The sequence below is a fragment of the Crocodylus siamensis genome, chromosome 10 (genome assembly GCF_052110815.1).
Source record: "Crocodylus siamensis isolate JL-2025a chromosome 10, ASM5211081v1, whole genome shotgun sequence".
NCBI lineage: Eukaryota > Metazoa > Chordata > Crocodylia > Crocodylidae > Crocodylus > Crocodylus siamensis.
In genome coordinates, this window is record NC_143404.1 from 42,117,600 (window position 1) to 42,144,458 (window position 26,859).

Consider the following 26,859-nt stretch of genomic DNA (forward strand, 5'->3'; position numbering starts at 1 on the left):
GTTGCTAGGGCAGCTGGAGGGAGCCAGTGACCCACACCTGCTAGTGGTCAGCTGACCGGAAGGGGCAGGGCCTGGCTCCCATTTAAACCCCAGGACTGAGTCCAGACAGGCAGTTCCCTGCTGGCAGCCAGAGGGGAAGGAGCTCTGCCAGACTGAGCTAAGAGGAGAGGCTGGACTGCAGGTATGGCCCGAGATTAGGGAAAGATAGAGTAGCCCCCGTGTGTCAGGAAGAATGATGTTGTAGCCAATTGGCAGAGATTTATGTTATAGCGTAGGGGCTTGAGTTTTCTGTTTGCTGTTTATTACCGGTGGTTTGGGAGAGGCTATTAGGGGTTGGAGGAGGCCTCATGGGGTTCCCACGCTACCATGGATCCCCTGGCGCCAGAGAGGGCACAGCATTCGGGGGTGCACTGACCCCAGCCCCAGAGAAGGGACATGAAGACTTAGAGGCCAGGTAAGGCCGAGGCTGCCTGAGCCAAACGAGGGTTTGAGACCTTGAGCAGGAGAGTTGGGACCAGGCATAGCTATGGCCACCTGAGCCCCAAGGCCGTGGAAAGCAAGAAGCCTCAGAGCAAAAGGGGCAGCGAGAAGCCCCAGAGCAGAGGGGGCAGTGAGAAGCCCAGAGAGGGGGCAGTGAGAAGCCCAGAGAGGGGGCAGCGAGGCGCCCCAGAGAGGGGGCGCAAACCTCCGGCGCCAGCGAGGCACAATCTTAAAAGCCGGGGAGCTCTGGTGGGCCTGTGGTGCAGCGTTATTTTCAGGGTCGGGGTCATCCCCTGGCTTGGGGCTTGCAGCCCTCCAGTGGTGGGGTTGGCGCCCAGGCCCTCTTGACCAGTCTCCAGATTGGAGCAGGAAAAGGGGCCAGGGCCCCAAGACAGTGGAAGAGGCTAGAGCCTCAAAGTCAAACCCTGTTTAGTGAGTTTAGACGGGGAGGCCTAGCTAGAGAAAAATCAGGGGTCAGTCCCACATAAGGGAACGGCCCCAACATATCCAATACAATAGGCAGCCTCCCGCTCACAAGAACATCATCCTAAGTTCCATCAAGACGTGGCAGGGGAGTATAGGGCAAGACATAAGAATCCCAAAGAAGGATCCAAGGGTGCCCACGCAAGGCATGGAGTACTAGGAAAATGGCGCTGGGAGGGGTGACCTGTTACAGGGGACAGTCTGCTGCCCTGAACCCTTAGCCCAGGAGGTCTGCTGCCTCCCGGGGGCCCACATCCAGGACATAGCAGAAAAGATCCCAAACTTATCCAGCCCTCTGACCATTACCCTATACTTCTTATCCATGTGGGCATGAATGATATGGCTCAGAGCAATCCCAGCCGGGTCATGAGTGGCTACAGGGCTCTGGAATCAGGGCTTATGGGGTTGGGGGCGCAGGTAGTGTTTTTCTCGATCCTCCTGGTTGTGGGTCGTGGGCTGAGGAGGGAGGGGTGGATCGAGGTAGTCAACCAAAGACTGGTGTCATCGTGAAGGCTTTGGCTTCCATGAACACGGTCCACTCTTTGGTGAGAAAGGCACTGGTTTGCTGAGAAGAGACGGCTTCCACCTCACTTCACTGGGAAGGAAGCTCTTCTCAGCCAGAATGGCTGACTTATTCAACTGGACTTTAAACTAAGCCTGCTGGGGGATGGGTGGACAACTGCCAATGCAAGCCCACCAGGCAACTACTGCAAAATCAGCAGGTTAGGGCACCCAAGGGAATCCATTCCTACCCCAGCCCTGGAATGATGTCCGCCTGGGAGTGCAAGGAGCCTAGGGCTTCCAATGGGACACTCACATGTCTGTACACCAATGCCAGGAGCTTGGGGAACAAACAGGAGGAACTGGTCCTCCTGCTAAACAAGAATGACTATGATCTCATAGGGATAACAGAGACCCGGTGGGACTCCACTTATGACTGGGCCATAGGCATAGGTGGCTATACCCTATACAGGAAAGGATAAAAAGGGTGGGTGTGTAGCTCTCTATGTCAAGGAAAGCTACACATCCCTGCAAGTTGACATTGGCACCCAGGGAGGACAACTGGAGTCCCTCTGGATTAAAATACATGGGGAACATGGCACAGAGACCACAATGGTAGGAGTCTACTATGGACCTCCTAACCAGGAACGAGAGCTGGACCAGGAATTTGCCAAGGAACTGGCTGAGGCTGCATGCTGTCAGTGCATGGTTGTCATGGGAGACTTCAACTACCCAGACATCTCATAGGAACAGCACTTGGCCAAATCTGAAGGGTCACAAAGCTTCCTCACATGCGTGGACAAGCTCTACCTGACTCAAGAAGTCTCTGGACCAAGAGGTAAAGCGTTGCTGGACCTGGTACTGGCCAAAGCGGATGATCTAATCAGCAACCTAAGAATCAAAGGAATACTGGGAGACAATGACCACGAGCTGATCACTTTTACTATCCATCACAAAGCTGGCAAGTCAGTGAGCAATGCAGAAGTCCTTGACTTTAGGAAAACTGACTTTGATAAGCTCAGGAGGCTTGTTGTCAAGGCCCTAAGGGTCCATGACTCATCAGGAAGAGGAGTCCAAGAGGAGTGGTTGCTTCTTAAGGAGCGATCCTGACAGCACAAGGGATATCCGTCCCTTCTTGGAGGAAAGGTAGCAAAAGGGCACAGCAACCCTCTTGGCTCAGCATGGAACTTGGTTCAGCACGGAACTCCTATGCCTAAAAGGAGAGGCTTATAAAGGATGGAAGACTGGAATCACCACAAAGGAGGAGTACACAGCACTGGTCAGTGCCTGCAGGGAGCAAACCAGGAAAGCCAAGGCTGCAACTGAACTCCATCTGGCTCCACATATCAAGGACAATAAAAAGTCCTTTTTCAGGTATGTGGGGAGTCGGAAGACAAGCAAGGGTAACATTGGACCCCTGTTAAACCAAATGGGACAACTGATAACTGACGCTCAGGAAAAAGCCAACCTGCTTAATGGGTGCTTCGCGTTGGTTTTTCATCAGCCCAAAAGGACCACCCTGCCTAGCATGATGTGGGATGTGGTGAATTTATACCCAGCATCGGTGTAGACCTTGTAAGGGAACATCTTGACAGGTTGGACACCTTCAAGTCAGCTGGTCCTGATAAATTACACCCCAGAGTACTTAAGGAGCTGGCAGGTGTCATAGCTCAACCATTGGCAAAAATATTCAAAAACAGGTGGCACTCAGGTGAAGTACCTGAAGATTGGAAGAAGGCCGATGCGGTGCCCATCTTTAAGAAAAGGATGAAAGTAGATCCAGGGAACTACAGGCCAATCAGCTTGACCCCAATCCCCTGTAAGATTCTGGAAAAAATTATCAAAGAGATCATTCTTGACCAGCTGGCTGATGGCAACATCCTGAGGGACAGCCAGCATGGATTTGTTGTGGGTAGGTCTTGCCTGACCAATCTCATCTCCTTCTATGACCAGGTGACACATTACCTGGACAAGGGAGAAGAGATTGACATCATATATCTGGACTTTAAAAAAGCCTTTTATCTGGTGTCCCATGATCTCCTCATGGAAAAATAGGCCACTTGTGTCCTTGGCTACACCACAGTCCAATGGCTGGGGATTTGGCTCTGAGGTCAGATCCAAAGAGTAGTAATCGACGGAAGTGAATCATTATGGTGCTCCGTGACCAGTGGTGTCCCCCAGTGGTGTCCTAGGACCAGTTCTCTTTAACGTCTTTATCAGTGATGTAGACACTGGTGTCAGAAGAGGGACCTGTGGAACTGTAGACCAACCATTCTAACTTTAAAACACAGAAAGATTCTGAAATACAGCATCAAGCATAGATAATTTGTAAGTGTCTAGCTGATAACATGTTAATAACAAACACCTAACATCAATTTGTCAAGTACAAATCCTGCCTAATTAGTTTGATATCCTTCTGTGACAAGGCTTGTAGGTAGGGTGGAGCAGTGGATGTGATATACCTCAGCTTTGAGACTTTTGACACTTTTTCTGATTATATCCATATAAGTAAGATATAGAAATATGGTCTAGATGAAACTACTTTCAAGTTGACATATAAGACAAAAAGCTGTTTTTATTCCTGTTTTCATAATGCTACTACAGGTAACAGTGGGGACAATAATATGCATAAGGGGGCATCTACACACACTAGTCCAAACTTTAGGGTGTTATACATGTGCTCCGTGAGTGGGGCATAGGGCGGGGACACTTTTAATTAGAGCAGGTCTTAGAGAAACTCTTCTTAAAAAGTGCCCAGAGCGTCTCATGTATCAGCATCCCTGTGCTTAAAAATGGCAATGGGAGTGCCCTTGCTGCCATTTCTAAGCATGCTGATACATGAGATGCTGGAGGCTACTGGAGCGTAGTAGTTACCACACTACAGCAGATTTGATTAATTGGCTCCAAAGAAGAATGGCTTGAAATCCCCTGGGTCAAGAGAGAACAGGACAGCGAGAGAGACCTAATTGTAGGTGTATATGCACCCGCCTGGCCTCGTGTAGGCGCTCCCTTGCCACCTTGGAACATGCACCCTTTGTCGGCTGTGGGGTTTGTTCCTGTGGCCTTGATGCTGGGTCGCATTCACCCCGCGGGAGACCCCAATACTCTCCTGTCATGACATGTTTTTTCCCTTCAGTGGTGGGGCTCCTTGTGGCTCTTTGCAGGTGAGGCGCTACTCCTAGCAGGTACTCTTGGGGCTTCTCATCCCCTACACCCTAACCATGCACTATCCTTTAGGACGGCCAGATGATGGACTGCCGGCTCACCCTCCAATGTCATCGTCTATCCTCTCTTCTCCTGCTCAGCTCCCACCAGTCTTCCCTTGCATAGGATATTATGGAACATTAGGCCATCCCTAACAATATGCTGGGTCTTCCCTGCTACACTGTCTCGGCTCTTCTTGATCCATGAAAGTCTCTTGTGGTCTCTCTCCCTGTCTTGGGGCCCCTAGGTAACAAAACAAATTAAATCAAAGAAAACAAATGGGGAACAGGGCATCTGTGACTTCTATGTCCCTCGATGCCATCCTTCCTGGTCCAGCTACACTTCTGGGCCAATGTTGTGTCCTTTAACTGGTCCTGGACCACTCTGATGGGTTCTCACTCGATCTCTCTTTTGGCTGCTAGTGCAGCCTGAGTTGAGTCGGGGAGCAGTCCTGCTGCCAGTCTCCAGCAGTGCTCCCCCAACCATTTCCCTGCTGCCAACGTTTATTTCAGCTGGGCAGCATTTTTCAATGATGTCATCCACCTGCATTCATCCACCTGCATTGCTCACAGCCGGCAATAAAAGCAGCTGACGAACCACACGGGCGTTCCATACTGGTGTGGTTCCTCTGGCTCCTTTTTTCCTAAAAAAGGTACGCTTGCCTTGTCTTCAGGGCTTTTCTCTTTCTTGTCGAGGCAGGTCACCCATCCCTTGGGTCCTGCTGCAGGAGGGGTCTTTGGACCCTCTGCCTGTGTCCCCCTGGAACAGTATACTACAGACTACCAAACCAGGATGAGGAACTCAATCTAGAGTTCGCCCAACAACTGACAGGGGCCATGTGTGCATGAGACATGGTCATCATGGGCGACTTTATCCAGACATTTCTTGGGAGGAACACTTGGCCAAGCTGCATTGGTCGCATTCCTTCCTGACCTGCATCAAAGACTTTTTTCTGACTCAGGAGGTGCACAGGCCAATCAGAGGTAATACTTTTCTAGACTTGGTCCTGGCCAAAGTAGACAACCTGGTGAATGACTTAAACATAGAGGGCAGCCTGGGTGATAGCAACCATGAAACCATTATGTTTACTGTCCATTGCAAGGCAGACGAATTAGATAGCAGGTTTGAAGTTTTGGACTTAAACATGAAAACTTCAAGAAGCTCAGGTCACTAGTAGGGAAAGTACTGTGGGGCCAGGGACCAAAAGCAAAAGGAGTACATGAAAAGTCATTCCTTAAGGACACAATCCTTGAAGCACAAAAGAACTCCATTCCCACGTGGAGGAAAGGTACTAGAAGGGCTGGAAGCCCTCTTGGTTAAACAGAGAAATCACGGTTCTCTTAAGAAAGAAGAAAGACGTAGAGACAATGGAAGCTTGGGACAGGCCCCCAGTGGGACCATACAACTATGGCCCGCACTTGTAGGGATCAGATTAGAAAAGCTAAGGCAGTGACTGAACTAAAATTAGCAACAGGAATCAAGGACAACAAGAAGTCCTTCTTTAAGTATGTAGGAAGAGGAGGAAAATGAACGGGAGTGTGGGGCCACTGCTCAACAACTCAGGACAGCTGGTTACTGACACTCAGGAGAAAACTGAACTCCTGAATGACTACTTTGTTTCGCTCTTTCACTGGGCCAAGGGGGAGATCTCACTAGATAGGGTACTGAATGAGCAGGGTAGGAATGACCACCTTCCTACTATTGTTGTAGAACTAGTGTGTGATCAGTTAAAAAAATTAGACGCATATAGTCAGCAGGACCAGATGAACTTCGTCCAAGAGTGCTGAAGGAGCTGGCCAAAGTCATCATAGAACCCCTGGCAAAGCTCTTCCAAAACTTGGCACTATGGAGAGGTCTCTGAGGACTGAAAGAGGGCCAATGTTGTGACCATCTTCAAGAAGGGGAGAAAGGAGGACCCAGGTAACTATAGGCCAATTAGCCTAACTTCTATCACAGTGAAAATCCTGGAAAAATTCATTAAGGAGTCTTATGTGTGATAGGCTTGCAGAAAGTACGATTCTGAATGACAGCCAGCATGGCTTCATCATGGGCAAGTCGTGTCTTACCAACCTCATATCCTTTTATGATCAGGTAACTCGCAACCTGGATAAGAGAGAGGAGGTTGACATTGTATATCTTGACTTCCAAAAAGCTTTTCATCTGGTATCCCATGATCTCACAAGGAAATTGGAGGATTGTGGGCTTAACTGTGAGACAGTAAGGTGGGTAGGAAGCTGGCTGCCGGGTAGGACCCAGAGAGTTCTAATGAACAGATCTGTGTCATCTTGGCAAGAAGTGACCAGTGATGTCCTGCAGGGGTCAATGCTTGGTCCAGTGCTATTCAAATACATCAGTGATTTAGAAGTGGTGGTGAAGAGCTCACTGGACAAGAGCTCACTGGACAAGGCCAGAGGCCTTCTTTAAAAGGCATCCCTGTATAGTGCTCCCTGGCCACTTGTGTTTCAGGCCAGAGCAGTTTGCAGTGTGCTGGCACAGCCCTCTATGACTTTGTCTCCAGAGCCTCTGCCCACCATGAGATGGCTGCTCGAACCCCCAGGCCCTGGGAGCAACAGCCCACACCCTAGGCTTCTGCTTACTTGCTCACTGTGCTTCGCTGCCATGGTGACTGCCGTCTGGCCCAGGTTAGTCTTGGCCCTGGCTGCCCACCACATCTGACGTGCTCTGCCCCTGCGCTGATGCTGCTCAGCCCCTGGGCTGCCACCTGGACCCTGACAGGGACATCAACAATGCATATGTGGGCACCACCACCAGTCCTGTTCACGAGCTGCTGGGGCTCTAGCCCCACCACCTATGGGGCTGCCCAGGCAGCCAGGATTGGTAACTGTACATCACCCAGCACACCTGGGACAATGAGCAGTAGCTGGAGTCATTTTGGATGTCGTGGGCCACCTTCAAGAGATCCTCAGCCAGCTCTGCACATACCTGGAGCAGCAGGCCACCACCATGCAGCTGCCTCATGGAAATCCGGCTGGCCATTGCCTTATTCAAGTTGGCCACACCTGCCAGCCTGCACTACATCAGCCACCTCTTAGGGTGGGCAAGGCAGCCACTGGGGAGGCAGTCCTGGAGGTCTGTGATACCTTCCAGGATGTGCTGGGGCCCACCATACTCCAGGTGCATAACCCCCTGGAGGTGGTGGGGGGGGGGGGTTCTATGCCCTGGGCTTCCCCCAGTGCGTCAGGGCCATGGATGGGCCCCACATCCTCATCACCTGTAGTGACCACCCCTACTACAGCCAGCAGGTAGCTGTTGTACTGCAGGCCATCGTTGACCACCAAAGTGCCTTCATCAACACGAGCACCAGCTGGACTGGCAGTGCTCACAGTGTCTGTGTCTTCTGGAACCCTGCCCCAGCTAAGCCCCGCTAGTCCCCACTTCCCCCGACTATGGTTCCTACAAGGCCTTGACCTTTATGTAGCAGTGGGGTGCCAGCCAGTCATGCCCACGCTCCCGCATGCGGGCCACCAAGCCCTCATAGATGTCGGTGCTGGAGTGCCCGCCCCAGATGAACTAGCTCTAGACCTCAGCCTTTGCCCAACAAGGTCTGCAGTCTCATCCTGGGAACAGTTAAGCCCCTGAGAGGTGATGTGTGGCATAGAGGATGATGTCAGAATGGCTCTGTTGACAGCCCTTGGGCTGCAGGCAAGAGTCTGGGTGCTGCCGGGCCTGGGTAGGTGGCTACAGCACGCAGCACTAGGGCACAGTGTGGGACAGGCAGGCAGGCAATGGGGCTGGTCTGGGGGCTAGCACTGGGGTTTGGACAGGCTGCTGCAGCTGGCTTGGGGTCACTGCTGCAGCTGGCTCAGGACCACTGCTGCGAGACCCAGTGGCCACAGGCAGGCAGCAAGTGGCACAGGCCACAGGGTCAATGCAGAGTTTTAAAGACCAGGCTGGGGCAGGAAACGGGCTGCCTCACCCCAGGGCTGGAGAAGTTCCAAGTCCTGTGGCCCTGGGGCTAGCCCGATGGTGGCCCCCTGTTGGTGGGGCTAACTGGGAGCAAATTTGCTCCTGGTCAGCATCTACACATGTGCTACTGCACTGTAACTATGACACGGTTAATTTGCCACTTGCAAATGCAGGTAGCAAATTAACTGTGCAGTGAACTAATAAACTGCTCGGTAACTCCCTGCATGTGTAGGTGGTGCTGCTTTACTGCTCAGTCTACTGCGTGGTAAAGCATCTTACGAAGACATGCCCAGTAACTGTCTGTTTGCATGCTCTAATCCCTGGTAAATGAAAGCTAAGCTGTGGTAGCTTAACTCACAATGAAAGACATGTAAGTAAGAGTACACACATAAGCAGTAACCATGGAGCAGCTGACACATAGTAAATTTGTTCATCTTTTATGATAAATAGTTTATATGTCTATGCCCTAAATACCCTTTCTGTTTCTAGCAGTGACCTTAGCACAGTGGCTCTAACTGTGGGCTTGATGCCTTTGTTCACTTATGGTAGTGAACACTTTGAAAGATGTTGCTGTTAATTACCATGTGTGAAATCTCCCCAGCAGCTTGTACATAAGAAAATTGCAGAGCCATGTTAAATAATCTACAAATATTACAGGTAGTTACAAGTAGAAAAAATCACTAAAATGAAGGTAACTTCCTTCCTGGTGGTAAATAGGACGTGAAAAATTCAACTCCCATGTAAATGTAGCCTTGTACAGACATTCAGTTTCTCCTGAGAGATTCACTGCTCTCCCTGGAGCAATCACAAGTGTACAGATGTTCAGGCTTTCTCAGCCAGGATAAAAATGACCACTCCAGGAGGAAAATAACCTGGGAACAACCAGGGTTAAATCACTCTCATGAGAGTTTTTTCTGTGCAAGTGACTGAAATTAGGAGATGTGTGAAGAGATTAAAAGGTAAATTATCTTTTTCTGATCTGAGGAAGTTTCAGATATGTGGTTGAACCACTGTTTAAGATAACCAGTTGAAAGCCTGACCTGTCTGACAACATCTTTTATAGTTTCTGGTTTCCTGTGAGAGCTGCATTCCCTAGTACTTCTTATCCCCAGATTTAACCTGTTGCTGAGAAGTACATTGTCAGGAAAATAGTATCTCCTGCTAAGAGAGAGGTAGAGCTTATGGAGCTGGGACAGGCATTCCTACAGAGATCATCTGGCACTGCCTTTGATAATAAACAGCATGATCTTCAGGAGTAATGCTTTTGTACTGGCCACTAACATGCTAACTCTTCTTTGCAAGACTCTGTAATAGGGTGTTTTATCCCCTTAAGAAGGGGCAGACATCCCTGTTAAGGGCATTCAGGGGTGGGCCTTTTGATAATGTTGGGAGATTAAAATCACTAGAGGCAGAGAGAGAAGACTGAAGGGCCAATTTGAAAAGAGGAAGCAAGCAGTGACTGCAGCTGTCTACTACAAGGGGAGGCTAGGAAGTTGTGCTTGGAGCCAGAGCCAGCACCAGTGCATCCTCCTTGAGTGCCTGGGACTGGGCGGAAGGGCTCATGTTGTGTGTATATTCTTTGACTAATTTATTATCTAGGGACTATTTTGCTTATGAGAACTGGCTGAGGACGTCATGAGGTAGCACAACTGCTAGGAAACCTGCATGCAGACTCCCGCTAGTAACACTTAGCCATTGTGACTGAGGCCTGCTGTAAGGTAGGTTGCTCTATAGTGTGTTTGGATTCTTAAGTGTTTTTGCTATCTTTCTGGGTTTGTTTTCAGAGTACCTGGTGACATTGATGAAGTCAATGCATTGAAACTGCAAGTGGATCAGTGGAGCATTCCCAGCAATTGTAGGGACCCTAGTATACCAGGTATGAGGACTCCATATCCATGTGTGTATGGGCCAGATCAGATTAAAATGTAGAGAAAGGGTAGTGTGGATAGTACAAGAGAAATGCAGTTGTGTAAGAATGAATGAACAACACTGTTCTCAGCTTAGTTTAGCAGAGCTCTCCTTGCAAACAGCATTTTATACTGTATTCATAGACCACCAGCAGTAATGCTTGTAAAAGCCAAATCCAATTTCTGGTTCCAGCCATCCCATCTTGGAGTTAATCAGTTTCAATAGGGTGAGAAGATAGGAGCACTGAGCTGTTGGAGATGAATCAGTCAGTGGTACACTTTCCTCTGAAGAAGAACAGAACACCATCGTTCAGATAAAACACAAAGTTAAAATGTACTTGTGGTCAACAGTATTGTCTATTCCAAACATTCAAGAACTGTAAATCAGACCCCAAGAATCATGTGATTGACGTAAACACAATAAATGTCAGATTCTTTTTCTCTGGTTTCTGAGCCTTATGGGTCTGACTCAGGTCACAGTTTACAAGCTTTTTACTGCAAGCAGGAGGCCCCAAAACTTTTTTTTATGTGAAAACTGAGATTGTCATGCAGCCTTCTGACTGCAGAAGCTGAGGCTTCAGGAAGAAAATGTAATATTACAAGAGTGGTGTTAAAGCATGCGACCTGACAACAGTGGGGCACTAATGATTCCATTTTACTCTTAAAAAGTGCCCTGAGCAAATTTTCCTTATGAGTGAATCCACACTATCGTAGCATTTCTCATGCCTTTTCCTTTTTCCCTAGCCTCCCTGCTGAAGCTGTGGTATCGGGAGCTGGAGGAACCCCTGATACCACAGCGGTTCTACGAAGAGTGCATCAGCAGCTACGAGAACCCTGATGCTGCTGTGACAGTGGTACAGTTTTTGCCAGATCTCAACAAATTCGTCCTGTGTTACCTCATACACTTCCTGCAGGTAAGCAGGCTTAATGACCCTGCCCCATGTACAGAGATTGAAGCCTGGAGGTATGAAGAAAGCCCTTCGGGTTATAGCTGAGTCACTCAGACATTTGTGTACTAGAGCCTCTGGTCTGCATTCTGGGCTGACAGGCTCCTGACTTAGTCTTTTTGCCCCTTATTGGAGTTGCAGGCTGTGTTAATTTTCAGTCTGCCTTAAGAATGAACAGGGCTGTAGATCTACCATGTTAAGTCCTCTGACCACTGCTGTGGTACCCATCCAAGAACAGACAATCTGCCCTTTCTGAGCATGGAGATATTGGGGATACAATATCAGAAGGGTATTGTCTCTGCAGCTCCCCCCAGTTTTTATGGGGTCCAGGGAGTGAGGTGTGGGCCCAAGACTTAATAGCCTCACACTTTTGCCATTGTTCTGACTGACTGTCCTTCTACCACAGATTTTTGCTCAGCCATGTAATGTGGGCAAAACAAAGATGGATGTCAATAATTTGGCCATGGTGATGGCCCCCAACTGCCTGCGCTGCCAGTCTGACGATCCCCGGGTCATCTTTGAAAACACCCGTAAGGAGATGTCCTTCCTGCGCATGTTGATTGTGCACTTGGACACTAGTTTCATTGAAGGGATGGTGTGAGCGACTGGGACTATGTTCCATGCTATCAGAGACAGCAGGAGGGTAAGGGAGCACCACTTGGGAGATTCTACACATTATCCAAGCCTTTATTCATAGATTCACAGATTGTAGAGTCAGAAGGGACCCCAAAGGATCATCATGTCTGACCCCCTGCCCCAGGCAGGAAAAGGACCGAGGTCAAATAACCCCAGTCAGGTGCCTATCTAGCCTCCTCTTGAGGACCTCCAAGTTAGGTGATAGTACCACCTTTCTTGGCAGCCCATTCCAGATTCTTGCCACCTTTACTGTGAAAAATGTCTTCCTAATGTCTAACCTGAATCTACTCTCCACTAGTTTGTACACATTATTCCTAGTTACTCCTAGGGGTGCCTTGGTAAATGGCACATCTCCAACTCTGTTGTCCTCCCTTGATAAACTTATAGGCTGCTACAGGGTCTCCCCTCAGACGTCTCTTGTGAAGGCTGAAGAGATCCAGATCTCTCAGCCTCCCCTCATAGGGTTTTGTACAGAGGCCACTAATCATATGAGTGGCCCTCCTTTGGACCCTCTCCAGATTCTCCACATCCCTCTTCAAGTGTGACACCCAGAACTGGACACAGTACTCCAGCTGCAGCCTGACTAGTTCCCTTCACTTAGATTTCCATCATCATTGTTGCTGTTGTTGCAGTACTTGCTTCAGAGTAATCCTTCTTCCAGGGCCTTATAGGGCTGGCATCAGCATCAACCAGGAGATGATTTTATGGGGACAAGGACCAGAGAGTCTTGAGGCAAGGAAAAGCTCAGGGCTCTTCTAGTGCTGCATCACAAGCACTGAGAGCAAGCTTGGTGTCTGTGCCAGACTTGCTCAGCTGCCCTTGTATGGATTCACTGACTGACTAATGGGGTTTCCAGTCCTCACTGGAATAAGAGAAAAGCTTGTTTGGGGTGCAGGGATATCTCAGCCACTACAGGGATACCTGGCCTATGGCATAGGTATGCCCCATCCTGCTTGGCATATGGAAGCACTCCACCATTCTGATCATCTGGAACCTAGTTTACAATTAACATGCAGTGAAATGATGCAGAGGGACTTCCCGATGAGAGAAGCCCTCTGTGGAGATCACTGAACAGGGTGGGCAGTGGCATCCCATTATCATCCACCTACAGTGCTTGGAAGCCAGGCAATTGTATGTTCTGGTAGTATGTGCTGCTGCAGTGGCCCAGGTAGGAATGAATTGGCCATGCTTCCTGTATTAGGGTGACTCTCCCTTTGCAACTGGGCATTAGCCCCATGCAATCAGCATCAGGGTTACAAGACCATGTGGAGGTTGCAGACAGGCAGCTGATTCAGAGTATAGGACTGATGCATGCACTGATTCTGAGTAGCAACAGAGCAGCTTGGGGGTCTTGATTAGCCACAAGACGGACATGAGCCACCAATGCGATGCCATGGCCAGCAGAGCAAATCAAACTCTGGAATGCATCCACCGCTGCATCTCAAACAAACCTAGGGACATCCTCCTCCTGCTTTACTCAGCCTTAGTGAGGCTGCAGCTGGACTACTGCATCCGGTATTGGGCCCCCCACCTTAGGAGAGGCGTGGATAAGCTTGAGAGAGTCAAAAGGAGAGCACCCATATGATCAAAGGCCAAGAGAGAAGCCTTACAAGGAGGGGCTGAGGGACATGGGACTCTTCAGCCTGGAGAAGAGTAGGCTCAGGGGTGACTTGATGGCAGCCTAAGAGCAGTTGCATCAAGATCTGGGAGAAAAGTTGTTCACTAGGCTCCCCCAAGGGATAACAAGGTCTAACGGCCACAAACTCCTGGAAGGCCGATTTAGACTGGACATAAGGGAAAACTTATTTACTGTCCAAATGCCCAGAGTCTCCCCAGAGGTGATGCAAGCACCTACTCTGGACTCTTTCAAAAAGCATTTGGGTGTTTATCTTGCTGTAATCATTTGTCCCCAGCAGACTTCCTGCCCATGGCAGGGGGCTGGACTTCATGATCCTGTGAAGTTCCTTCCATCTCTAATGTCTGTGAAATCTATGAAATCTATGCCTGAAGACAAATGGTATGTGATGGGCTGGGGACTGGCTTTGTCGTGTCTATTCATTTCTCTTGCATCTTCTGCCGTATAAACAGATGACACTCCTACATCATCCTATCTCTTTTCTGACCAAGTTCCAAAGGTAGCTAGAAAGGTATCTTGCACTGACACTCCTGACCTTGGATCAGAGAGTTACAGAAGTGGCTGAGTGCCAGCTTTGGATTGGACCAAGCATTACTTCTTTGGCCTGGTAAACCCCAGGCTTGGTCTTGAGAGGAGATGAGAGAAGTGGATACTTGATTGGTAACAAGAGATGACTAGGTCAGCATTTGCTCTTGTGCTTGGAGGTGTGGGAGGAAAGTACTCCATTGGGAAGAGGGCATTCTGCTGTTTTTGCCTACTTGTAAAATGCTGAGGTGGGAGCCAATCCCAGATTTCTCCCCACTTAGTTTCTACCACAGGTGAGAGCAGCTTGTTCTGCAATCCTGTTTAAAAATAATTTTAAAAAAGGCAAGCAGCATGTGGCTTTTGTGTTTCAGAGCCCTTCTGGAGGTCTCCTGAATGCAGTGGCTGAGGTTATGCACCCATTTACACCAATGGGTGTAAATGCTCCAGGCTTTCCTTGGGCCAGTGAGAATATGGTGAACTGCAGCAAAGGGGGTGTGTGTATAAAGCTGCTCAGTGGGAACATGGGGTTTTCACCAGTGAATCAGGATATCCTAGGAAGCAGGATTCTATTCATATGGGTTCCTTGGCCAGACTTTGGTCTGTGGTCTGTAGAACTAGGGGTTTCCTTCCTTGTAACATGACTTGGAGCAGGTACAAGATACCTGCTGCTCATGGTCGAATTGATTGTCAGTCACTCAGAGAGGAGCAGGGGTTTGCTTCCCAACATCACCCCACTGCAGTGCTCAAAACCACTCACCTCCTTTGGCCTTCCCAAGATGAGGTAGACTTTTTCTCTGGAAGTGAAACAGGCTCTTCCCCCTTGGAGCTTATGATGAACACAGGGTTTCTGGCTGTGCAGCTATTTGTTGATATTGGAATTCATAAACAGCCCCAAGGTGTAACCTGTTGCCTCCAAATCTAATGGAAAGGCCTTTTACTGTCTGTCCCAGGAGCCCCTTTGACTGGACTGCACATGCTTTCCCCTGGGTTGCAAACTGCAGCCAGATACAATGAGCAATTATTCAAATTCTGTCTTGCACTTAGGTGTAGAAGTTGGATAGATGGATCAATAAGATGATCAATAGATATTTGCTGCTGTTACAGAGGAATGCTTTTTGCCAGGACTCTAAAATAGGCTAAGAAATAACACTGGGTATTATTTTATTTTTTGCCAACAAAATTTTCAATGTGAATAAGTAAAGCAGCTTCTGCTCTGTTGTTATAAGAATAAATAAAACCTCAGTGGTTAACTCTAAAAACTTTCTGCTTATTTTTTAAACTTACTTTGTCTGGAGCTGTCCATGCACTGAAGATATGCAGAAACATATTTTTACCCAAATGTTTTTTAGGCAATTGTAGGATGCTTTGAATTCTTTTACCATCCTAGCTGCAGTAAGACAACTGGAAACTATCTTTGTTTTGGAGCTATACGCTCTGTTGAATTGTGTCTATTTTAAACTTATCCTTCCATAAATTTCACTATTTTTGAAAACCACCTTTAAAACTGAAATGGTAGTTCAAGCACACCACTAAAATGACAGGCCATCTCCTTAAAAAAAAGGCTTAAAACCCCTCAACCTTATGAGCTATTGGAGGATCTAGGAACTACATTTTATCAGTTGTATTTACATTGTTGCTTCTCTTCCAGTATCTCCAGGACCCTGTAGGTTGGCTTCCTGTTGGAAGAAAAATAATTGGGTATATAGTCTGGGTATATTTAAAACATTTTTTTTTATTTACAAATACATACATGGGTCCTGGAATAGAGATGTTCAAACAACACACACAGTGGTTTCTTCCTGTAGGAATCTTGACCCCATACCTAGTTCCAAGTAGCATCTTTGTCTTAAGGATAGTTTCCAAACAGAGAGTGAAGCAGAAACAAATTTTTCTTCTGCTCTCACAGCTCCCTCTACTTGGAGCTTTGCATCACAATATCACTGTGCAGCACATCTTCCCAAAACAGAACATTAGTTAGCATGCTAAGAAAAAGAACTTTGAAGCCCGCACATGTAATAACACTACCTTTTGACATGGCCAGAACATGTCCTGCCTCTAGGAGCATCTAAGATTCCTCAAATCAAAAGGAAAACATACAGACAATGGAAGCAGAGGCGTGACAACACAGCTGGGTGCCCAGGGAAGCTGCAACACTTCTGGCTACCTCTTGTGTCATGACTACAGTAGCAGTGGGGTTTTTTTTACTCCACACCAAGTCAGCACCTGGAGTGGCTGTCCTGGGCGCCTCTTCCTAGTTATGGTACTGAATGGAAGGATGGGCAGGTTATCAAAAAAGCATACCAGGAAAGATAAAATCAGGGAGGCAAAAATAAAAAATGAGCTTCACCTGGTAAGGAAAGTTAAAGACAAGAAGAGGTTCTATAAGAATGTCCATGAAAGAAAGACAGAGCTGTGGGTCCACTGTTAAATAGCCAGGCTGAGTTCTTAACAGATGATGCAAAGAAAGCAGAGCTGCTCAGTAGCTACTTTGCCTGTCTTTGCACAAAAAAAAGTTGCAACCAGACAGCTAATGAGAATTATTTGGCAAGAAAGGAGACAAGCTGAGGGATGAAGTAACAAAAACAGTGGGAGAGCTCTGGGTCTAAGTGCACTGAAATCAGCAGGGCTTGATGAACCTCATGCCAGGGTACCAAAAGAGCTGACAGAGAACATCTTGGAGCCCTTGCCAATAATATTGACAAAGTCATGGAAGGTAAGGTGAGGTACCAGAGGACTGGAAAGGGGCCAATGCCCCTCTGAAAAAGACTAAAAGGAGGACCCAGGAAATTATAGATCAGTTACTTTGACTTCAATACCTAGGAAGTTACTGGAGCATAGCTCTATTCATGATCTCCCGGGGGGGAGGGGGCTGATGCTTCTGCTGGAAATAAAACCCAGAGGTCCCTGGTTAGAGGATCTTGCTCTTCCATTCAGGGTCATACCAATCACCACATTTGGGAACAGGAAAGAAATTTATCCCACAGTCAGATCAGCATGGACTGCAGAGATTTTGCCTTTCCCTGTAGCAGGGGGCATGACCTTTCCTCTTGAATGTCTTAAGCATATTTTAACAACTTGCAGCTTTAGGTATGGCAGGTTAGGGTGTTTTTGGTGTTTGGAGCCAGCAGGGTTATTGTGTAGTTTTAGGAATAGTTTAGACAAGCACCTGTATGGGATGGTTTGGATAGGGATGGTCCTGCCTTGAACTGGGGTTGAATGAAATGAAATCTTGAGTTCCTTTCAAGTTCTTATAAAATTGGGATAATCATGCTGCTGATTTACCCCAGGGCCTGATTGTCTGACCAGTTATCCACATCCAAGACCACAGAAGCATCTGAAGCTCCCAAAATGTTGATGTCTGAACTGCTTCTCTTTGTAAGCCCTAGAATTTTCTCAGTTCCAGGACTGCTGTTTTAGTGACCCAATAGATGAGTCTTTCTCATGGTTACATTCTGAGTTACAGGTTGTAGGCTGCTGATAACTGGCTTTTGCTGGCAACACTCCTACTTAACTGGCTCTCTCCCATTCCTTGCCTAGTTCCCTTTACAACAGACTATAGCAGGCCTTGATGTTAGATGCATATAAAATGAAGTAGGATGCTGGGAGTCCAAGAAAACCATACGGGGCTTGAGCCCAACATCATAGTTCTCTGTGGAAGATGGAAGGTCTCAGAACTGTTAGGTAGCTGTGCTGAAGCCAGGGCTTCACTACATGTGGCTGTTCTCACTGGACAAATGACTAGCTAGGTTCCTGCAAACAGACTCTCTGCTGTGGGCACAGGCCCTTCTCAAGATATCAAGGGGACCCTTAGCCCAGGGGTAGGCAAAACACAGACCACGAGCTGGGTCTGGCATGCAGAGGGGCTTTGTCTGACCTGTGGTGGGTCCCTCAGTCCTGCCTAGCCCAGGCACTGTTCAGCCATGGTGTGTCCTCCTGCCACCTGGGCACACAGTGGGGCTGGGGCGGCTCTGCAGATGGACTGCCTTTCTAGGCAGATCAGGCAGTGGCAGCTTCTTCCATCTGCCGCCACCACTGGCCCCAGCTCTGAGGTAGTACTGGTGGGGACCCACGCCACAGCCCCGAACTGGCACGCCCCGCACTTGCTCCAGACTCATTTGTTCATGTTAAACAGCGACCCTCCTCCTCACTGCTGCCTGGCACTCCCTGTTACAGCTGCCCAGAGCCCACACACCCAGGCTGCCCTGTGGCTCCGTTGCCATCACTGGCGCCATCACTGCTGCAACACAGAGCATACTCAGGGCAACTTCATATGGGCTCTGGGCAGTTGTAGGAGGGAGTGCGGGGCAGGAGGGAGGGGCTGCTTTTCCCATGCACTGAGCAACAATTTCTGCCTGCCTGGAATGCTGCTGCCACTGTTTAGCATGAGCAGGCAAGTCCAGAGCAGGCAGGGGGCGCACTGGGTTGGGGCTGTGGCACAGGTTCCTGTTGATCCACTCCTGCCAGGGTAAGTCTGGAGAGGACGCGGGGTGGGCTGGGGCTGCACGCTGCTGGCGGGGGCTGTTGTGGGGCGGTAGTGCATGCTGACCGGCTCAGAGGAACACGTAGGGGGTCCCATACACACCTCACCATACCCACAACCCTCTCCCCCGCAAACCCAACAACCACACCCTCCCCCACACACAGTCACACACCCCACAAAATACTGCACCCACCCACACCCTCCCCCACATCCCCCGCACACACACATGTGCCTGTTGGGGGAACCCTGCACACTGCTACGCACACCCCCCCCAGCACATCCCCCCCCACACACACACCTATCCCCACAAATGTCCCATACCCACCTACGCACATCCACACATGCCCCCACCCCCCACATACATGCACAAACCCACACCCCTCCACACCCCGCAATATATAGGAGTAAGAGTTAATCGTTAGCTATTATGCAATCTCCTCTATATACACAACACAAATCAGGACAAAAATATATTTTTTAATAAAATTAAAATGTGTTATTATGGATGTTTGATTTTTAGTATATAATTTATTTTTTTTCCAGTTCCAGAATGGCAAACCCCCTTCCCAAATAGAGTACTTCCAGGGGTATGGGGAGGGACTTCCAGTGGCAAAGGTCAGGTCAGGGGTTAGGGGGTGGGACTTCTGGTCCCAAGATGGCGACACGGGGGTGGAGCACCTCTTAAGGGAGAGGGCTACCCTTGCAGCCTTCAACAGCCTATCAAAACTCAATAAGCAGCTCTTTAGCCAAAATAATTGCCCACCCCTGCTCAAGACAGCAAGGGGACCCTTTGGCTCTGGCACATACAGTAGCATGGCCCCTTCCTGGTAGCAACTTATTTTGTTTTCTGTTTGCCTCCTGCCTGCACAAATTGCTCCTTCACCCAGTTTGCCTCCTTTTGTTCTCTTGTAACAGGTTAGGTGCCTGAGGGCTGTTGTGATGCCTCCTGTAGGCCCTCTCATCCCTGCTAGGTTCTCTCTCTGCACTTTCTCACAAGGTCTCACCTTGCTTTCTTGCCTGCCATATCTTGATGGAAACTAATGAAAGGGAGGCCTGCTTCAGAGACTGGCAAGCCTAAGATGTTCTTTTATCCTGTGGTCAACTCTCTTGACCTTGCTTGCCTAAAGGGTTTATTGCATGGCTCTGTCTGGCCCTATACCACACCTCATGCCTCACAGGTGTTGCTGCACTGTCACTGTCCCATTGGAGCTTCAGCCTTCTTGGCCTCCACCCCTTTTCACTAGCTGGGCCTTCTAGCCCAGGTCCACTATATTGAACCTGGCTTCTAGGCACCAGCTCTAGTCTTGTGCCTTCGGGCACTGGGCCCCTGGACCCAGCCTACCAGGTCCCCTAGCCCCTCAGACTTCCTGGTCCCCCACTCTGCCCCTCCTTGGGCTCTCAGATCCCCCTGATCCCACAGTCTGTCCTACTCTGGGCTCTGTGGCCTCATGCTCTGTCCTGCTGTGCCTTGAGCCTGCCCTTGGCTGGGTTCAAGGTGATCACATACTCCTAAGGCATGAATGGGGCCTCCAACAACCACCCCTCACAGTCCCAGCCCAAACCACCAGTTTATAGTTTCATAGTTTCTAGGGTTGGAAGGGACCTGAGCCGATCATCTAGTCTGACCCCCTGCCATGGCAGGAAAGAATACTGGGGTCAAATGACCCCAGCAAGATGTTCATCTAACCTCCTCTTAAACACCCGCAGGGTAGGAGCCTGCACCACTTCTCTTGGAAGTTGGTTCCAGACCCTAGCCGCCCTGACTGTGAAGTAGCGCCTCCTGATATCTAACCTAAACCTACCCTCTGCCAGCTTGTGACCGTTATTCCTGGTCACTCCTTGCGGTGCTCGGGGAAACAGTGACTCCCCCAGTGCCTGCTGATCCCCCCTGACTAGCTTATAACAGGCCACAAGATCCCCCCTCAGCCTTCTCTTTTGGAGGCTGAACAGGTTCAGGTCCCGCAGCCTGTCCTCATAGGGCCTGCCCTGTTGTCCCCTGATCATATGAGTGGCCCTCCTCTGGACCCTCTCCATGCTGTCGACTTCCCTCTTGAAGTGCTGCGCCCAGAACTGGACGCAATACTCCAGCTGTGGCCTGACCAGTGCCGCAAAGAGGGGGAGGATCACCTCCTTGGACCTGCTCGAGATGCATCTGTGGATGCATGCCAGGGTGCAGTCGGCCTTCCTAACTGCCTCCCCACACTGCCGGCCCATGTTCATCTTGGAGTCAATGATGACCCCCAGATCCCTTTCCGCCTCCATGCTGACAAGAGGGGAGTTCCCCAACCTGTAGGTATGGTGCCGGTTGTTCCTCCCCAGGTGAATCACCTTGCACTTGTCTGTGTTGAAACCCATCCTATTCTCATCCGCCCACCCTTGTAACCTGTCTAGGTCTGATTGTAGCCTATTGCATCCTTCCAATGTGCCCACATCCCCCCCACATCTTAGTGATAAGGACTGATTGACAATCTATGATTCCTTTGAGGGAGGAATATACCCATGAAGTTGAACTGAACACAGAGGGCATTGCTGACCATGTAGTACACAGGACCAAACAAGTTTGAGTCAGTGAGCACAGAAAATAAAGGAACTGTATGCATTCACACAAAGGTTATAAACACCAATCTGACAGAGTATGGGTGGTGGAGCCTTGTGGAAGAAGCCTCACTGAACTTATGTTTCTGTATGGACAAGTTCGACTGCTGACCTTCCCATTCTTGTTTATTGTTCTTCAACACCAAAGTGTGGCAGGTAAGTGAAAAGCAGGATAGGGACCTGAGTAGACAGGAGCCTATCAGATGCACCCACTGACAGTGTTCCTGCCAGGGTCCAGACAGCAGCCCAGGGGCTGGTCAGAGCCAGCCTGGGATCAGAGTGCCACAGACAGAGCAATGAGCCTGGCCATGTGGCACAGGGAGGCAGACAGGTCAAGACTGACCTGTGCTAGGCAGTGGTCACTGTGGCAGTGAAGTGCAGCAGCAAACAAGACCATGGTGCATGTCATCACTGTAGGGCCTGAGGGGTGGAGCAGCCATAGCATGCTGCTCACAGGCTCCGCAGTGTCATAGAGGGCTGTGCCAGCAGGCTGCAAGCTGCTCTGGTCCAGAAAAACAGGTGGCCAGGAAACACTGCATGGGGTTGCCTTTTAAAGAGTGTCCCTGGCTTCCATGGCCAGATCCTCCAACTCCCCTGGATGCTGCAGGGGGCAGAGCAGGGCAGGAGTAGGCCTGGAGCAAACTACAATCATAAGAAGCAAATCTGCTCCCAAATGGCTGCTTGTGTAGATGCCTGCCCAGGGCTGGTTTACTGTGCAGTATATTACTGTACAGTAAACCCAAGTAGCATTAATTGCACATGTAGATGCACCCACTGAGAAGGTAATTGCCTGCAGCTAGGCTTTTACAGCAGGGCTGTTTTATAACAGCTTGTAAGGCTCACTTAAAAGCCAGCCCAACCAATTACAATCCCCTAGCCTGTTAGCTACTCCCTGATAGAGGAAGAGTGCACTGACAAGTGCTGTTCTTGAGAAATCAGGAAATCCAGCAACAAGTCACTATAATAGCTACGACATTGACCCCCACAGGGCTACTTTTTATAAATAAAGGCTTGACCTTACCTTTCACACTGACAGAAATAAAATAGAGTGAAGTAAAAAGTATGGAGTCCATGGAGCCAATCTACTTATTCAGTGTAAGGGGGCCCCAACCCCCATTACTAGTAGAAGGGCTGTGGCAGGGACAACCTGACTGGCCCCTGCCTCTCCTCTCTGGGACTTTCTTGTCTCTTTCCCCACCCCCTCCCTCACCCATGGCCCCTCTCCAGTGGCTATGGTGCCACCCCCCGCCCCAGCACAGAGCTTACCTGATCAATGGGGAGCCACTTTGCCAGGCAACAGCTGACCAGGAGGTCAGGGACCAGAGACACTGGGGGGAATAAGAGGGAAGGGGAGAAGAGCAGCAGGGTATCCAAAGAGAGGAAAGTCAGAGTTGCTGTGGCTGTCCCTGGAAGGAGGACTTGAGGAGTCTCTGGGTGAACCCCTATGGGAGAAAGGCGAGCCAAAGGAACAGTCACACCATGACAACTGAGCAAACTGTGAGATAAGTTCTTCTTTTTTTTTTACATTTCTTTTGGGCTCTGAACAAGCCCCAGTGGCAGCCCAGGCAGGGCTTCTGGCACCAGCCTGAGGTTTAAGTTCTAACAGAATGGGGAGCATTCAGGAGCAGGGAGTCTGAGGTCAGAGAGACTTTGCTGCTACACTACCAGGGCAGTTTGGGTTCCCATATCATGGACCCGGAGTGGTGCCCTGGGCAGCTAGAGCAAAAGTGGCTGGGAACAGAGGTGCCTGGCCAGACACACATCTGAGAATGTGCCAATCTTGCAGGCACACCCCAGAGTAGCCAACTTTCAGATAGCAGCTCATATAGACAACAACTATGGAGAGGAAGGACAAGTGGAATAATGTCAAATGCAACACTACAATTCTGAAGAAGAGCAGAGGAAGCAAAAGCATATCCGAGAGCAGGATGATGAGGCCTGAATTATGCCCTCCCTGCTTACAGAACTTAATTTGCCTAAGCTGGCATTTAGGGGATTCTTTTGACCTAAAGTGAGCTTTCCCACACCACCTAGTAGTTATCTCCCTCTGAGCACATCACTTACAGTCCTGCTGACCTTAGAGCTGTGTCGATTGCCTCTGATATCTGCCTGGTCTCTGACAGACCATATTTGTAATGTACAAGCACATACTTTATTTCCTGTTATATCAGTAGCATGTCTTGCATCAACTCAGCAGGGTGTGTTCGGACACCTAGATAGCAATAATCCCTGGAAGCAGAGCCAATGCCTCTGTGGTTTATTTCAGCCAAGAATAATAAGGTGGCTAAGATTTTCAGGAGAGGCTGCCACACTGTGGTCAACCTAAGTCACTTAAATTTGCACATGCATAGGTTTGAAATTATACTATGAATGCTAATACTACATGTTAAATCCTAACCTAAATGTTAAAACACAGTGGAAAATAGTATATGACTATTTCAATTTCTACCCCCACCCCGAGTACTGAAACTAGATCACACTTCATTCTGAATTTGAATATTTTTCTATCATTTTAGAACCAATTATATCTAGAAACATCAATTTTTACAAATAAAACTGTGGAGTTTTGGACAGACTTTATCATGGAAGGCATTTTGAAATAACAACAGTTGTGGTGCCCTGTGACAAATTGGGTCCCCCGAGGCTCTGTCCTTGGACCTATTTTGTTCAACATCTTCATTAATGATGTAGACATTGGTATCAGAAGTAGACTGGCCAAGCTTGCCGATGTTATCAAACTTTGGGGTAAAGCATCCACACCTGAGAACAGGAAGGCGATCCAGGCTGACCTTGACAGGCCCAGGAAATGGGCGGATGAGACCCTGATGGTGTTTAACACTGAAAAAATGCAAGGTTCTCCACCCTGGGAGGAAAAAACTGCAGCATGCTTACAGGCCTGGCAGTGCTACACTGGCTAGCACTATGGATGAAAGGTACTTGGGGGTCATGATAGATCACAAAATGAACATGAGCCTTCAATGTGACGTGGCTGCTAGTAAAGTGAGCAAACTGCTGGTTTGCATCCATAGATGCTTCTCAAGTAAATCCCAAGACATCATTCTCCCCTCGTACTTGGCCTTGGTGAGGCCACAGCTGGAGTACTGTGTCCAGTTTTGGGCTCCACAATTCAAAAAGGATGTGGAGAAACTTGAGCGAGTCCAGAAAACAGCCACATGCATGATTAGAGGTCAGGAAAACAGACCTTACGATGAGAGGCTGAGAGCTATGGGACTCTTCAGCCTGGAAAAGCACAGGCTCGGGTGATCTCATGGCCACCTATAAGTTTATCAGGGGTGTTCACCAGAATCTGGGGGAACGTATGTTCACTAGAGCGCCCCAAGGGATAACAAGGTTGAACAGTTATAAACTGCAAGACCGCTTCAGGCTGGACATAAGGAAGAACTTCTTTTCTGTCCAAGCCCCCAAGGTCTGGAATAGCCTGCCGTTGGAGGTGGTTCAGGCACCTACTTTGAATGCCTTCAAGAGAAATCTGGATGTTCCTATGACCCCAGCTGACTTCCTGCCCCTGGGGTAGGGGGCTGGACTTGATGATCTTATGAGGTCCCTTCCAGCCCTAATATCTATGAAATCTATGAAATCTAACTAAGTCCTTTATTTGAACTCCTTTGCAGTTAGACGAAGTCTTTTTAATGACTCCAGAAAGCCTATTCACCAATACACCCATACAGCTGACACCAGAAGGAAGCATATGCTTCTGCAAAGAACAGAGACCAGATGATGCTGAAGAGTTCAGAAGACAATGAGGCATTTGTGATGGCCAGAACTATAGGGATTAATAAGCAATAAATATGTGCTTCTTAGAGGCATTTGGTATTTTGCCTAAACAGGTAATATTAGTTAATATAAAGTTTGTAAGTTTGTAAACCGCAAATGTAGCTTGTCTGTCATAAGTTTAACCAAAATGATAAAACTAACTGTTCGTGGAACTGACTGGGCCCCATAGGCAAAGCTGTAGCTGCAAGACTAGCTGATCTAACGGTTTCTGCTCAGGGTTCAACTTTAATGATAAAAAACTGGATCCAACTGCCTGGCACACCCAGCACATTCCAGGAAAGCACATCCCAAGAAAGCATATTCAAAGAAAACCTAAAAGGGGATTGGGGCTTAGGCGGAGCAATGCCCATTTCAAACCTAAAGGTGCTGCATTATAATTTGCTTATTGGATAAACCGGAGTCTAGGTAGTAACCTTTTATGATAATTTTTAATACCTTTCAATCCCATAGGGTAACAGCTATAGGGCAAGATCATGAGTTGCTCTAAAGCCAACAGATTAGCATAAGACTAGGTATAAAAAGAACGTGTGTCAGGTGACCAGCAGGAAAGGGGAAACAGAACCATCATTTCTGTTCCACGCCCAGACCCCAGACTCCCGGTGTGAGTGAGGATTGGATCCTGATCAAGGGATCTTCCCTGGTAATCCCTCTGACAGTGTTGATTGGGGACGTCTGACTTCGTTGGAATCACTTGATGTGTACCTGGCATCAAGGAACTATCGATAAGTATCTAACCCATGTCTGCTATCTGTTGTTTTGAACAGCCCATTGGCTAATACCTTCGCAGTGCCCAGTTGGCCAGCGACAGAATTGGTGTATCTATCTGTTGTTATTATCTGTTGTTATTATTTACTATTAGCTCTTTAATACTGCATTATCTGCTTATTGCATTTATCTTTCTGTTACCTGTTGTGTGTGTGTACACTATAATAAATTTGCCTTTACTTCACTCCCAACTTTGCCTCGTCGATCTGAAACTGAACCAAACAGCCCAGTTGGCCTGTGATAAAATTGATAAGCTCACAGTGCCCAGCTGGCCTGTGACAGGCATTGAATCATCAGGTCCTGTTTCAAGTCAAGGACGTAAAATCTTCATGAAGTCTCTTGTGTGCGTTTCCTTTTATGGCATAATGAAAAACTGCTTGAGGAGGAGACTTTTTGATAACTGCTGGGGTTTCACACATGATCAAGGTGGTCAGGAAGCATATGATTGTGTTACTTGGTTAGATAAAGACATAAATCAAACAATCTAGGAACTTTGCCAGGAAATATGTCTTGATAGTATTTTCAATGCTGTTATAGCCATTGGGTTTGCCAGGAACATTCTCAGAATTACTAAGAAATATTTAAGTCAGGTTAGAGAGATTCTAAATGCTATGTATTCTGCAGAAGATCCTAATGCTGCCCTTCATGATTTGATCACTGAGGAAGATAAAACTCTCATACCCCATACTGAATGCTTAATTAGTACTAGAGATTATAAAAACCTGCTCAAGAGAAGGGTTTAGCAAAAACAGTTTAAAATGGGGGGAGGTTATATCTTTTGCTGATCTTGGTGGGAGGCTGGGGGTGTGGGGTCATAAAGCACATCAACAGTTTTCTACATGTAAAGTAGATTAGCATTTGCTTTAATGTCTTGGATTGCTAATCACATGCATATAGGGTTTTTTGTAAAGATAAAACCAATGAGACTTAGTGGTCACTAGAAATGATAAAAAAAACCCTTCTTAGGAAAAGGGGTAA

General features: G+C 48.4%; 1 protein-coding gene across 3 annotated transcripts in view; it reads left to right on the forward strand.

Annotated features, from left to right (window-relative positions):
- Positions 1 to 26,065, forward strand: part of LOC149856507 (rho GTPase-activating protein 39-like) — a 154,905-nt gene extending 128,840 nt beyond the window's left edge. Inside the window, exons 8-11 of one of the 3 annotated variants that reach the window (XR_016444405.1) lie at positions 10,380 to 10,471; positions 11,247 to 11,416; positions 11,856 to 24,254; positions 24,954 to 26,065. Coding sequence is in view for 2 of the 3 variants with exons in the window: in XM_090064353.1 (XP_089920479.1) it covers positions 10,380 to 10,471; positions 11,247 to 11,416; positions 11,856 to 12,050 (457 nt within the window). In the remaining variant the exon portion in view is untranslated. Of the gene's footprint in view, positions 1 to 10,379; positions 10,472 to 11,246; positions 11,417 to 11,855 lie in introns of all 3 variants that reach the window. The other 2 variants (XM_090064353.1, XM_090064352.1) reach the window with 2 other exon arrangements.
- Positions 26,066 to 26,859: the final 794 nt, after the last annotated feature.